Source organism: Felis catus, chromosome D4, assembly GCF_018350175.1.
Source record: "Felis catus isolate Fca126 chromosome D4, F.catus_Fca126_mat1.0, whole genome shotgun sequence".
In the NCBI taxonomy this organism is placed as follows: domain Eukaryota; kingdom Metazoa; phylum Chordata; class Mammalia; order Carnivora; family Felidae; genus Felis; species Felis catus.
In genome coordinates this window covers 26,857,043-26,870,325 of record NC_058380.1, presented here as the reverse complement: position 1 = coordinate 26,870,325, position 13,283 = coordinate 26,857,043, and the positions used below count along the sequence as shown (strand labels likewise).

The 13,283-nt window shown below is 36.9% G+C and overlaps 1 protein-coding gene across 3 annotated transcripts in view; it reads right to left on the bottom strand.

The window, feature by feature from the left end:
- Positions 1-773: 773 nt before the first annotated feature.
- The window catches only part of NAA35 (N-alpha-acetyltransferase 35, NatC auxiliary subunit), a 95,065-nt gene continuing 82,555 nt past the window's right edge, over positions 774-13,283 (bottom strand). For all 3 annotated transcript variants that reach the window (XM_011288304.4, XM_023242227.2, XM_023242228.2), the window contains exons 16-23: positions 11,660-11,758; positions 10,670-10,848; positions 7,563-7,699; positions 6,630-6,697; positions 5,547-5,687; positions 5,030-5,152; positions 1,886-1,966; positions 774-1,161 (exon numbers count right to left, since the gene is read on the bottom strand). In XM_011288304.4, coding sequence (XP_011286606.1) covers positions 1,102-1,161; positions 1,886-1,966; positions 5,030-5,152; positions 5,547-5,687; positions 6,630-6,697; positions 7,563-7,699; positions 10,670-10,848; positions 11,660-11,758 — 888 coding nt within the window. In that variant the 3' untranslated portion in view covers positions 774-1,101. The remainder of the gene's footprint in view (positions 1,162-1,885; positions 1,967-5,029; positions 5,153-5,546; positions 5,688-6,629; positions 6,698-7,562; positions 7,700-10,669; positions 10,849-11,659; positions 11,759-13,283) is intronic.

Sequence of the window (13,283 nt, the reverse complement as noted above, 5' to 3'; positions counted from 1 at the left end):
GCTTACTCAAAGTTGGTATTCTCATATGCACTTAAAAAGCTAAAGTAAAATGCTTCATCGTTGGTGTGCCTGTGAAACACATCTCTGGGAAAGTTAAAGGACTTGACATCTTTAAATTATGTATAAATTTCATACAATGAGTTTTGTAAACCAAGGCCCTCACTAGTTGAGACAAATTACACCATCTAAAGTAGAATAAAAATCCCTGATAGCATGAGAAAGGAAGATGGATGTGCAGCGAAGGAAGGGTGGGGTCTCTAGCGATGGGTCTGCAGGTACAGGTGGACTGAAGTCTGTTTTCCAAGCCAGCAGATCCTGGAAAGATCCCCACTTGAAAATATTTCACAGGTTAAACTGAGTATTTAGTAGTAACCAAAAAGGACTTTGCCACATTTAAACCTAACCCTACACATAATCTATACATTCCTACCTTTTAAAAATGTCACTAGCCAACATTACGCATAATGTTTTAAAAGTGCCAAAAGGACAGTTAAAGGATGTTTTTAAAAACCTCTATATTCTTACAGGTATATAATTTAAGACATCATGACACACAAAATCACAATCCCCATGTAATTTGGTCTCCCTATATAGTCTAGAGCTCCCCCCACCCGCCATTCCCTTTAAATGTATTTTGCCAAAACCCCATACAAGTGTTTGCTAAATCCCTTGTTTTGAAACTTTTGAATAATCTGTTTGAATGACTTTAAGTGTAAACACCTTCAATTCTTAACATGCATCAACAAAGTGCTGTTGTTTCTAATTTCCAGTGGTGCATTTTTTTGTCAAGAAATTTATTAACCTTTACAAACACTATTTTCACTCATTCATAAAAAATGATTTATGATTAAATCTGTAATAAAACCATAGAACGTTCATCGATGCATTCAGTAAGACCAGTTTCATCCATGGAACATAACAAACCACTTTAAAACAGCAGTTTTCATTCATGTCGTATAAGGCTGTCAAATTAAAAGTATTTCTTATAATAGGCTGTTATCTAAGAAATCCATTTCACTTCACGTTACGTGGTAAGACTGACGGATGGATCCTCTTAGAATCTGAAAGTAGATTCTACCCCTTTATGACCCTTTCAGTCTCTCAAACAAGTTTCACAACAGGAAAATATTTGTGAGCAGAGAAATCAAATTCAGGAGGAACCTGTAAAGAAAGGCGGAAAGTAAACTAATGTATTTACAAATATTCAGACAGTACAGTTTTTTAGAGTTTCTCCAGATTTTAGAGGTAAGACAGCAAAAGAGATACAAAACTGGTTTAATGGCAAGTTAGAAACTAAACTGGAAGGAAAACTAGCTTATCTCTGGGTTTATGAAAGAACACTTAAAGGAAAATGGACTTAAATTACGGGAAAGAGAGCGTGTTTTTTAGTTCCTGGGTCAACAGAGTACCAAGCAATGAGATGTATCTAATAAAGCAAGGCAGAAGATAAGGAAGCCAGACAGGAAGAAGCTCGGGGAATAAACAGGTACATGTAATGGGCAAATGGTCAGCAGCACACCACATGTTGATACGACACTGATGGTGTAACACCACCAGCAAGAGAAGTTTAAAGAATTTACCATCTCTTAAGCCATTCAACAAAGTCTTTACCTTTTTTCCATAAATTTGTTTTCACACATTTTGTTTTACTCCAAGTCATTTGGTAATTTACACAGGGAGGGAGGGGAATGGAAGGGCAGATTTTAGAAACCAAGTCCGTAAAATCTCTCCGTTTCAAAGCAAAATGGTACACTCAGGTTATTTTCTGCTGATGAACCTCTTTTTTGAATGTTTTAATTCTTTTTGTAATAATATTTATGCATCTTACTTAAAAAAGGTTTTACAATAACTTAACACCCATTTATTTTCCCCACAATGTACTTACCTTAGATTCTTTTTTGTGTCCTCCTGCCAATAACTTCATGACCACAAAGTTGGGTTTGGCAACCTTTAAAATTCTATTGACCTAAACAATGAGCAACATTAAGCTATCAAAACATAAAATACATTTATGTCTTTACATTTTAGATTTTTAAAAATTTTTATTATTTTTGCTTTATTAAACAAAGGCAATTGAGCAACATGGACAGACATACTTTTCCACAGGGCTCTAGTTTGGTCAGCCCTGACAGCCTAGAAGGGCCCCTAGGTCTCCCTCTCATTGAACCTGAAGAATGTCAGGCTGCAGAGGTGGCAGCAGGGCACTTGGTGTGGCCCAGACTGTGCAGTTTGTCTGCTATAAATCCCACCTCTGCCAGGTACTAGCTATGAAACCTTTGAGTTCTCTAGCCTCTTTGTTCCTCAGTTTCTTCATCTATAAACATGGGGGCAATAATGTGACTCATCCTGCAGACATGCTGGGAGGGTTACTAAATGAGCTAATACGTATCGTGAGCTGGGAACCACACCCGGCAGGGAGGCAGTGTCCTGTGTTTACAGTCACTCCTGACTACTACTCGCTCAAGAGCCTTCACCTAGACATGAACAGCAGAGGACAGGAATGCTGTATTCCTCTTAAAAGGGAGTAGTGTGCAGTTTGAGGAAAAATGTTCCCACTGCTCCTTGCTGACCTCTCTCCAGAAACACCCCTCACTGCAGGTCTGGAATGGCTTCTCCTCAGCCTCATCACACATCCACCTGTCCAGATGACAGCTCCGTCTGGCCATTTAACAGGCACCTCCCAACCTGAGCTCCTGACTTCCCAGCCCTGGCTCCCACCTGTTCTGCTCTACCCGCAGCCCTCCCCACTGGCTCCATCCATGCAGGGGCTCAGGCCCAAACCCTGATGTCCTCCTTAACTCTTCTTTTCCTCACCCACATCCGATCCATCTTGACTTTGGCATACTCAGAGAATGCAGTCACTTCTGATGACCTCCACCGTCCCCACCATCTCTCACCAGATTACTGCTGTGGCCTGCCAACTGGCTCCTCTGCTTCCACCTCTGCCCCTACCACAGTCTATGTGCAGCACCAGGGCCAGAGTGATCCTTCAGAACAAAAATCCACTCTGGTCACTGCTCTGCTCAAAACTCTCCAGCAGCGCCCCCCTTGTTCACCCCGCTCCAGCAGTGGCCTAGGCACCTGTACACATGCAGATCCCTCTGCCCACAGGGCTCCATTCCTGTAGCCCTGTGACTTGCTTTCTCACCTCCCTCTGAGATTTGCTCACAGGCCATCTTAATTAAAAAATGCCTCATCCCCCTCCCACCTCCCTACTTCTATTTGCTATCCCCATTCCTAGCTTGATTTTTCTTCATAGTACTTAATATCTTCTAGTACACTCTATTATTTATTTGGTGTCTGCCACACACTAGCCTCCACTGCCCTCAGGAGGGCTGGGATTTGTCTATTTTTTTTCACTATTAAAAAAAAATTTTTTTAAGTTTATTTGAGAGAGAGAGACAGCACGTGCAGGGGAGGGCAGAGAGAGGGGGAAGAGAGAATCCCAAGCAGGCTCTGCACTGTCAGCACAGAGCCTGATGTGGGGCTTGAACCCAAGAACCACGAGATCATGACCTGAGTTGAAACCAAGAGTTGGACGCTTAACCAGCTGAGCCACCCAGGGGCCCCCACTAGTTTTTTGCCACAGGGCTGAGGACATAGTAGACAAGTATTTGTTGAGTAAATGAATGAAGTCCACTGAAATAAATCTATGCTATTATAGGTACCTTCCTCTCCCCTTGTATTTTCTTTTATTGCATGGTTATACACGACAAAAAGTCATCTCTCTCCTATCCTTGTTTACCAAGGCACTCAGTTCCCCTCCCAAGAAGCAAACACTGTTATCAACTCCTATGTATCTTGCTGGAGATATATTATAGTCCCATAATCCTTGCACACATACACACAGACTTGTTGGCAGCATACTATACACAGTTTATTACTTCGCTTTTTTTAAACTTCTTGTATCTTGAAGAACATCCCATTACAGTACATAAAGATCTTCTGTTGTCCTTTTATTGCAATATATGATGTATTGTAATTCATTTAACAGTCCCGACTGAGGGACAGTGAAATTTCCTTTCTTTGCCATCAGAATCCTGCTGCAATGAATACTGTTGTGTATTAAGCACTCACTTCCCACACGTGCTCATGCAGAAAAAATAAACCCCAAGAAGCAGAACTGCTTGGCCTAAGCATCTGTGTTTTTAAACAGAGAACTGCTATTAACTTCTCTTTCATGGAAGCTATACCAAGATACACTCCCCAAAACAGTCTGAGTATTACAGGCAATGCATTCTCACTTACGGAATACATGCATTTCAATGTTATTAGGTACACAGCAAACTGTGAAAATAAGACCGCACAACTTTAGTATTCTACAAGTTCTAAGGTCTGTACGATGATATCTCAAAGTGTTCAAACTAGCATTTTAAATGGTCAAGTGGAATAAGGTTTTTACTTCCTGTGATAAATGACTAGATCATTTTTCATATTTAAAAAAAATTTTTTTTAAGTGTATTTATTGTTAGAGTGAGAGAGCATGAGTGGGGGAGAGGCAGAGAGAGAGGTGGGTACAGAGGATACGAAGCGGGCTCCGTGCTAACAGCAGAGAGCCCGACATGGGGCTCAAACTTACAAACTGTGAGATCATCACCTAAACCAAAGTCAGATGGCCACCGATTGAGCCACCCAGGCGCCCCTCATTCTTAATATTTTTAAGATTTATATAATTATATTTCAATATAGTAAACTACACATTAAAATAAATATTTTATATGTTAACATTTCTGAACTGTGGATCATTTTGGATCTTATTTGTGTTCTTCCTACTCATTTTACAGTTCTATGTCTTAATTTCTCCTTGCACTGATTTCTAAATTTGCACAAAAGAGCATTTACTTTCATCACATAAATTTTAAGTCTTAAAAGGCTAGGGTAAGCAAAGCCATTTAAAATCCTTGCCAAAAACAGGACAGGCTTCACTATTAATACTGTTAAGGTTCATTTTTATAAACTGTCATCCAGTAGTAAGATACATATTTCCTGCCAAGCTTTTCCTCTAGAATTATTATGACTGCAGTCTTACCTCATGGTCTGGGTTTGGGATATTTTCCAGTATCATTTTTGCCTGCTGAAAGTGCTTACTAGCTGCAACATACAGTTCTGGAGACTGAGGAGGAGGGCTGTATTTATTGAGGTCAGACATTTCCTAAAAAGGGGGAAATGCTATATTATTCAAAACATGTTTAATACGAAAAACTCTAAAATACCTTTTTTAATTAAAGAATTCTTTACTGACTCATGATTTATATAGAGACACTAATGCAAATACTTGGTATATGTCCCTATTTTTCCTGTGTAATATTCAATTCTCAATCTCCATATGATCCTCATATGATCCTCATACTTAAAGTAACTCTCAATTTGATGAGTGCATCCAAAAAAAGCCAAGTAATTTTCACACTAATTAAAACTGCTCTTTTATCACCTTGTCACTGGCCCAATAATGGTTGGATTGGACCATTTTAACACAATGGCTAGGTACAAGACTTAAGGTCTAAGACGGAATGCTTTACAGTAAGTTGCTTCATGAGCCAAATCACCTTGAACTGCAGATAGTGCACCGGCGGTGGTGTCATCACACTGTTGAACGGAGCAAATCTGTGCTCATATCGAACTTGTTCACTATCAAGCTCAAACTTGGGTTTTCGTACCTTGCCATCCATGTCAAATGCTACCATGGTCTAAAGGGAAAAGAAAATGAGAAAAAAGATTATATCAACACGACAAAGTGAACATCCTTATTAATACAGAATAGAAAACAAGAAACAGCTATTTACACAGGGCTAAAACAACTGTAAGGCTCAGAAATCAGAAATAGGAAGAGAAAAACTGGCTTCAGTATTCATTATGTAATATGCCATCATTATATAAAAAATTGTCAAGTTCCAATGTTTAATATATTACTACCTTTCCAAGTGAAACTGTACCACATGTACATTATTTTTCTAGGACTTAGGCTTTCACAGTAGCTTTGAAACCTTCAAATAAAAGCTTCTAAAGAAAAAAAGTGGGATATAATACGAAAAGCGCAGGTCCTGTTTTTCAAACACAAGTCCGTGCTCTGTTTTATGTATTTGAATATAAATTGCAGCAAATAATCTCTCGAATTGCCAAGCACAACTTACGAGTTAGTTAATATGTACTACCTCCTAAAAGTGCTTTGCTTAAGCTGTGGAGCTCACCCTCTTCCTAATATGCTCCTAAAGAAATACAAACCTCTCTCTCTTCCAAGAAACCTCTTCTGATCATGAACCAGAAATAAACTCTTCCTTCTCTTATTACTTGTGTCACACGTCACCTGACCCGTCATTACCTAGACACTTGAGACAAGGATCACCTCTGATTAGACTCGGTATCCTTAAATGTACTCAGTAGAAGATATGTGACACACAGCAAGGGTGTTAAATTAACATCCATTAATCAAACAAATTGATAATCAAACACTTGATAAACACTTGATAAACAAATTAATGAAAACTAGACTTGGGCAAAAGGTAATTTTCAAGCAGATGGTTAATAAACACAAAAGTGAAATCAGAATCTGGAAAGAATCACAGAAGAAAGCCCATTTTAACTAAACTATGTGTTGAAAAGCAAAAAGAACTTCATTTGCGACAACTTACTTTAAACATTCCAGCGCACATATTCTGATATGCCTGGCTCATTGTGATCTCTCGGCTCAATGGGCGAACTGTAATTAAAAAGAAAATCACCCAGGCTTTTCCCCCTCCTCTCACATTATTGCAGGAGAAAATCTAATTTAAAAAAAAATCTTCCACCTTGTTTACTAAAATTAAAAATTCACAGTTTGTTCCTACAGGTTAAATTTAGTTTTATGAACAAAATCTACAAATAATAAAATATAACTGGAAGGTTAAAAAGTCATATTCCCTAAAATAAGTAATACCATAAAATTCTGGTATGAAGTAATTTGGGTTTCTTTTGAATTCACCATTACAGAGACTTAACTTCTAAAATAGGAAACCCATGGCTATAGTCATTTAATAACCCACCCAAGCTGTTGAAACCCTCATGAAATACAAAGTAGTATTTTGTTAACACTTGGAGCAGTATCTGTACCCTTCCCTAGTGATCCTGAGGGCAGTGCCCCGGAAACATTTCTTCTTCCTCAGTTGCCCACCGCGCTCTATGGTCATCTTTCTGTGCCACTGGACCAGCACAGCTCGGGACCCACTTCCCTCCTGAGCTGTCAGCCTTCTGTCAAAAGATCAAGGATCTCCTGCTGCCTTGTGCCTTAATTTATCTTGCCTGCACACTCCACGTGTCTACATCATCTTGTCCTAAGGCCCTCCAACACATGGAATAGCAAAGAAGTAAAAGAAAAGCAAGGGAAGGCTCCAAGGAGGCTTATGTCACTAACAGTGGGACTCAGTGTCTATCTTATACTTGGCTCAAGAGAAGATGGGTGAGAATTGAGGTGTAATGACTAATTCAACCATAACAAGGCACAGGTGGCTCTCCATCTATTTATGTGTAGAAATTAAAGTGCACTCCAACGTTAGTTACTTCTTGAATTTAAAAATAGCCCACAGTACCTTTCTTCTTTTTCTTTGTTTTTTTACTGCTCCGGCCTTTCTGCTGCTCTTCCATTATCCTTTCCTCTGCCATTTGGGAGCCATCAGCACGACTTAACGTGGACATCAACCATGCATAAAGGAATTCAGAGAGATACCTTAAAGGGTACCAAATGTGAGTTAATGGAAGATGTCTACACGAGACAGCTCTATCACATGTATCTCTTAATAAAGAGATATTTTTAATACTGCTTTAAAAATCTTAAAAAACAAACAAACCCTGGATTATCCAATTAGATAACTGACAGATTTTACAAGAAATTAGCATTACAGATGGTTAACTTTTCCTTTCTTGTAGACTTATATGTTGCTGGACAATGCTTAAAAATGTTTAACTTCCTACAGTGATATGCATTTTACAAATTTCTTGATAATGATGTATGTAAATCAAATGAATGCCCATTAAGCTGTTTTTTCCTTTTTACTAACTATATCAGAACACACTTCACCTTCAACCTATTAAGTAAATATTTTATTTTCCCATTAATTGTGAAAGAAAGCAATTAATACTGAAAAAATTTTGAATTGTAGGCATTATATACCAAAGCATTCTAAAAAATTAAGAACATTCAGGCTTATAATTTACTTGAGCTTAATCAATAAATGAAATGTGAAACAGATAACAGTACACCCAATACTAACTTTTCAGAAGTTTAACCAACATTACATTCTCCTACGCCAGAAAAGCAGTTCAAATCTAGGATATGAATATTTATGATTATAACATAATCATAATAAACATTAAGGACCACTACTACATTAAGCTAAAATCAAAGATTTAGAAGAAATTGTATTATGATCAAGGATGAGCATTTAATTCATATTTCCAAAATTCACCCAAAAGTTGTAAGGCAGGTTACAATATTAAAACATTTACAAAAAAAAAAAATATTTTAAAGCAAAACGAAAACTAGTCAGAAGACACAACTTAGGATAAACAACATTCCTTTTTGTTGTAGCCAAACAAAACCCACACATTCGATAAATCAAAACAGTATGAACTGGCAAAAAAACAAAAAACCAAAAAAACCCCAAACACCTGGAATGACTTAGGTACTGTAAGTTAATCTGAATGCTATGCTTCCTGGTAGCAACAGCAAACTGGCAAACATATTTTCGTTTGATTAAAAAAAAAAAAAAGCATACAATTTCATCTGAAAATAATTGCTGACAGTGAATTTAAGAAAGGCATTTAGAGTATCCTTTTACAGGATACAAATGAATTCCACCCCCCCTGCAAATACACAGGATACAAATGAATCCCCCCCGCCCCAATACACTACAAAATCTGAGGGTATCTTAACTCAATGAGAGGATTTCTATAGAGAACGAATGCTGCCTTCTACCTTCCAAATATTGAACCCGAGGGGCATATATGAGTGAAGGAGATAATTTGGCGCATGTCATGCTTTTCTTGTCAAATATCAGACATCTCAGTGAGCTTTTAAGTGCATTATCAAAATTAATACACAATATCTATGGAGAGTCAAAGTACTGATACTCTAGCCCAGTGGTTCTCAAATTGTGATCACCGGACCAGCAGCAGTATCGCCAGAACTAGTGAGAAATACAAATGATGGAGGCCTATCCCAGACCTGCTAAACCAGGAGCTCGATGGACTGAGAAGTGACTATGATGCACTCCAGAGTTTAAGAATCAATGTTTTCCACTGCTGATTTTTAAAGGGCCCACATGCTTTAGGGATGATATTCATGAACAATGTAACACGTTTATCTTGTGAAAATGCTGGAGCCCAATGTATAATTTTGAAACTAAAAGTAGTTAAAACTAACATGAATGTAGACCACAAGGGTATTTATAGGCATAACTAAAATTTTTTTCGTTAACAAGAAATGAATCTGCTCAAATATGCAGATACGTTTCTAATAGAGTGTTTATCTGATTATCATTTATTTGCTAATTAAGAGCCCAATTCTTTGTGCCAAAAAGCATATATATATAAATTTTATTCTGAGAAATCAAGAGCACAAAAGCTTCCCAAAAGCTGACTCAAACCTCAGAGAAGGAACTTGAGCATGTTCCCCCACAAATGTCTGGTTTGGATACTTTGTCTACTGTGAGTTAGTAACAAAACATATGCCAAGTAGCTATATTAACACCTGTTGGTAAGAGTTGTTACCTACATAAATGTCAGAGGGTATAGCAAATAATATTATTCTCGTATTACTTTAGTTCAATGTTCAAATTCAAGTTTCATAACCAAGTTAGGAGCCCTGACAGCCATGATAACAAAACCATGTCAGCTTGGAAAAGAATTACTTTCCTTCCTTCATAGCGATGACTCCAAGGAATACACAGTATCTTAATTACTGTTAAATAATTCGAATAGGAGTTAAAAAGATGAACCTTATTAAGATATACTAAACTTAGCTGTTTGTGATAAGCAACACTGGTTATTTACCACCATACATGGCCAGACTGAAAAAAAGATCCATTAGCTCTCAATTTATTTTCTTTCTACGGCAGCTTTCCCGTGCCTGAAGTATTTCCAAGCATCCTCTGACTAGGTTTCTCTATTTCATCTTCAAGTGAAAGCAAAGAACTATTGGCTGAGGAGGACAGCTCTTATGAACTCCTTCAAAACTGCTGAGAGAAACCCCCAGGGTGGCAGTGTGCAACAGTTTATGGCTCCCAATGATAATCTTCATTTCTTCTCAGAGGAAAGATCTGGTTCAAATTTTGAACTTTAATTCAGTTAAGTACATTCCACAGCTAGCACCTATTGTCACTGAAGTCAGAGCTAAATGTGTGTGGTTTTTCTCTCTAGAAACAAAAAAAAACCTCTTCAATTAATCCATTTACTTTGGAATCACTTTTATTAATTTGGAAACAAACATTCAATGGCTGGAAAAAACATTTGTATGGTGTTACAGCACTTGAAGATGTTCAAGACGATCTGGCTCTAATTTCTAACAGATGTTTTTCAATTGTCCCACAACACATTAAATGAAAAAGTACCGTGAAACTATATTCTGTTCTACAGATGCTCTCTCAGATCTTCTCTACTTGCTCCCCACTACCGATTTTAACTCAAATTGTTCTCTCACCAATATATGTAGTAGTACTCGTGCATGCTGTAGAGTTCCAATTCAAAGCCGCTCAGAAGATACTGGATCATAATTCGCAGGTTATGATAAAGGACCCAGGTACCTAAACAGGCCAAATGTTGCCTTTGGGGTTCCTGTTTCAACAGCATGGTGTGAAGGGCTGCATCAACCTTCTCTGCCTATCAGAATAAAATGTCATAACACGGACTTTCATTTCAAGGTAATGAAAGAATGAAAAAAAAACGACAAACAGCTAAAAATAGCATTTACACAGAAAATATAAAACTTGTCACTAAAGAATTTATACTTTCAAAACATTTTTTGGTTCCATTCACATTTAAACTTCCCATTTCACAATGGATAACGTTTACCTAAATGCTCCTTAAACTAAAAAGACATTTTATAAAACAAAAATACAAAATATTGACTTTAGGCTTTTAATTATGTTATCAATTAATATTGCTGCTGACAGGAATATTAAGGTTTTCTTTTCCACAGCTACATAATAAATCTATTATTTTTTTAATTTTAGTAATATAATTTAGTGATTCATCACTTACATATAACACCCAGTGCTCATCCCAACAAGTGTCCTCCTTAAGGCCCATCACCCATTTAACCCAACCCCCTACCCACCTCCCCTCCAGCAACCCTTATTTTGTTCTCTGTATTTAAGAGTCTCTTATGGTTTGTCTTAAGATTTTTGTTAGAATGTGAACTTGCTATAAAACTATAGTTCTACACATATTTTATAATTTATCCTGATTATCAAAGAAATAATTTAAGAGGTTTCTCAGTTTGGATTATTGTTCTCTTTTTGTAAACTCTTTCTTTGATATATGGAAATGTTACATTTTAAGTTAAAAGTAAATTAATCATGCTAAAAACTTAAATAGTTAAAACGTTGTTCCAAAGAACTGTTTTTAAAAATCTGATCAAGGTAAATGAACTGCTTAATTTTAGAAGGGAGGGCAACTTGTTGGCTCTTACCTCATCCTGCAAGGTAGCAAATTCCTCAAGAATATGACCAAGCTTATCTCTCTGTCGAGCCCGATTATGTCCATGGATCTGAATAAGACTACAGAATGGCTGCAAATACATACGATTTGTTAACTGCCAATGTGAAATTTCTTGACACTAAAGAAAATTAACATTCTAAGTTTTCAAAATCTAGTTTAAGGGGAAAAAATTACTGTGGAGGTAAGAATCAGGACTACGCGTATTTCTTACATAGGTATTTCTTTTTAAGGAAACTTAACACAAGATTTTATCAAGAGCCAGAAGAAAATGGCTATTAATGAAACCTGTTTTCATATGGCAAAAATATGTTACTTCAATCTTTAGATATCTTCCCACAATTCCAAGAGAATAGTTTCCTCTTCTGAGGATCTCAAGCCATAAGCCAAAGTTCAAGGGTAACATTTCTGTGCTACTTTAAATATACCAGAATAATTATAAGGCTTAAGTAATGGCTGATACAGCTGACCTCTGAACAACACATGGGTTAGGGGCACTTATATCTTGCAGAGTTGAAAATCCACATATAACTTTTGACTCCTCCAAAACTTAACTACTACTAATAGCCAACTGTTGACTGGAAGACTTACTGATAACATCAACAGTTAACATCAACAGTTAACTCCTATTTTGTATGTTATATGCATTATATGCTGTATTCTCACAATGAAGTAAGCTAAAGAAAAGGAATTGTTATAAAGAAAATCTTAAGAAAGTACATTTATATTTATAGTACCGTATTGAAGAAAATCTGCACATGAGTGCACCTGCAAAGTTGAAACCCGTGTTGTTCAAGGGTCAACTGTTCTCTATAAACCCTAAGGTTCTTCAATTCCTATTCGATATCCTAAAATATTGTTAACACTTCACTAATCAGACAATATGCACGAATGGTAAGATGCTCTGATTTAAGAAATGCGAATCAGAAGATCCTTCAAATAGAATTGTTTTAAATTTGTACAGTTTGATAGATATTATCTCACTTGATCAATAACTAGCCTATGTATGAGGTACAGGGGCAGTATTAATACCTCACTTCTTAAAGACGGGGGAATTTATAGAAAAGTGAAGTGATCTTCCTGACAATGATAAAATGTTAATGATACAGACGAGATCTGGCCTTTTAGTTCTCCTCCTTTCACCCTCCCAAGGTGCCTTGCTATATTTTAGTAACTGGAATTAGGCCTCCCAAACTGTTTCAGTTCTCCAAAAGAAATGTTTATATAATTAAATTAGAATGATTTATGATTAATTCAATCCACTACAAGATTTATATTTTTTCCTAATTACCCTATATTTGAAAAAAATTTGTGCTCCCATCTCAAGTAGTAATTTTAATTTTACTATAATCCTGTTCATTAAGGTAGCACAAAGAGAAGTATCTGGGGCTGGTACAAACATTCCTTGTTCATATGGTCAAAAATAGTTTTTGTGCACATTTACAAAAAATTTTAACAACTTCTGTTTTCCCAGATGGGGGTCGTAACTTAATTCTGCTTGTGTGGTCCCTGGGGGTTACAGTGAGAGGACATCAAAGGTGCCTCAGTATTTAACGACCTGCCAGGAAGACTCCACATTAGAAAGCTATCTCCTCAAG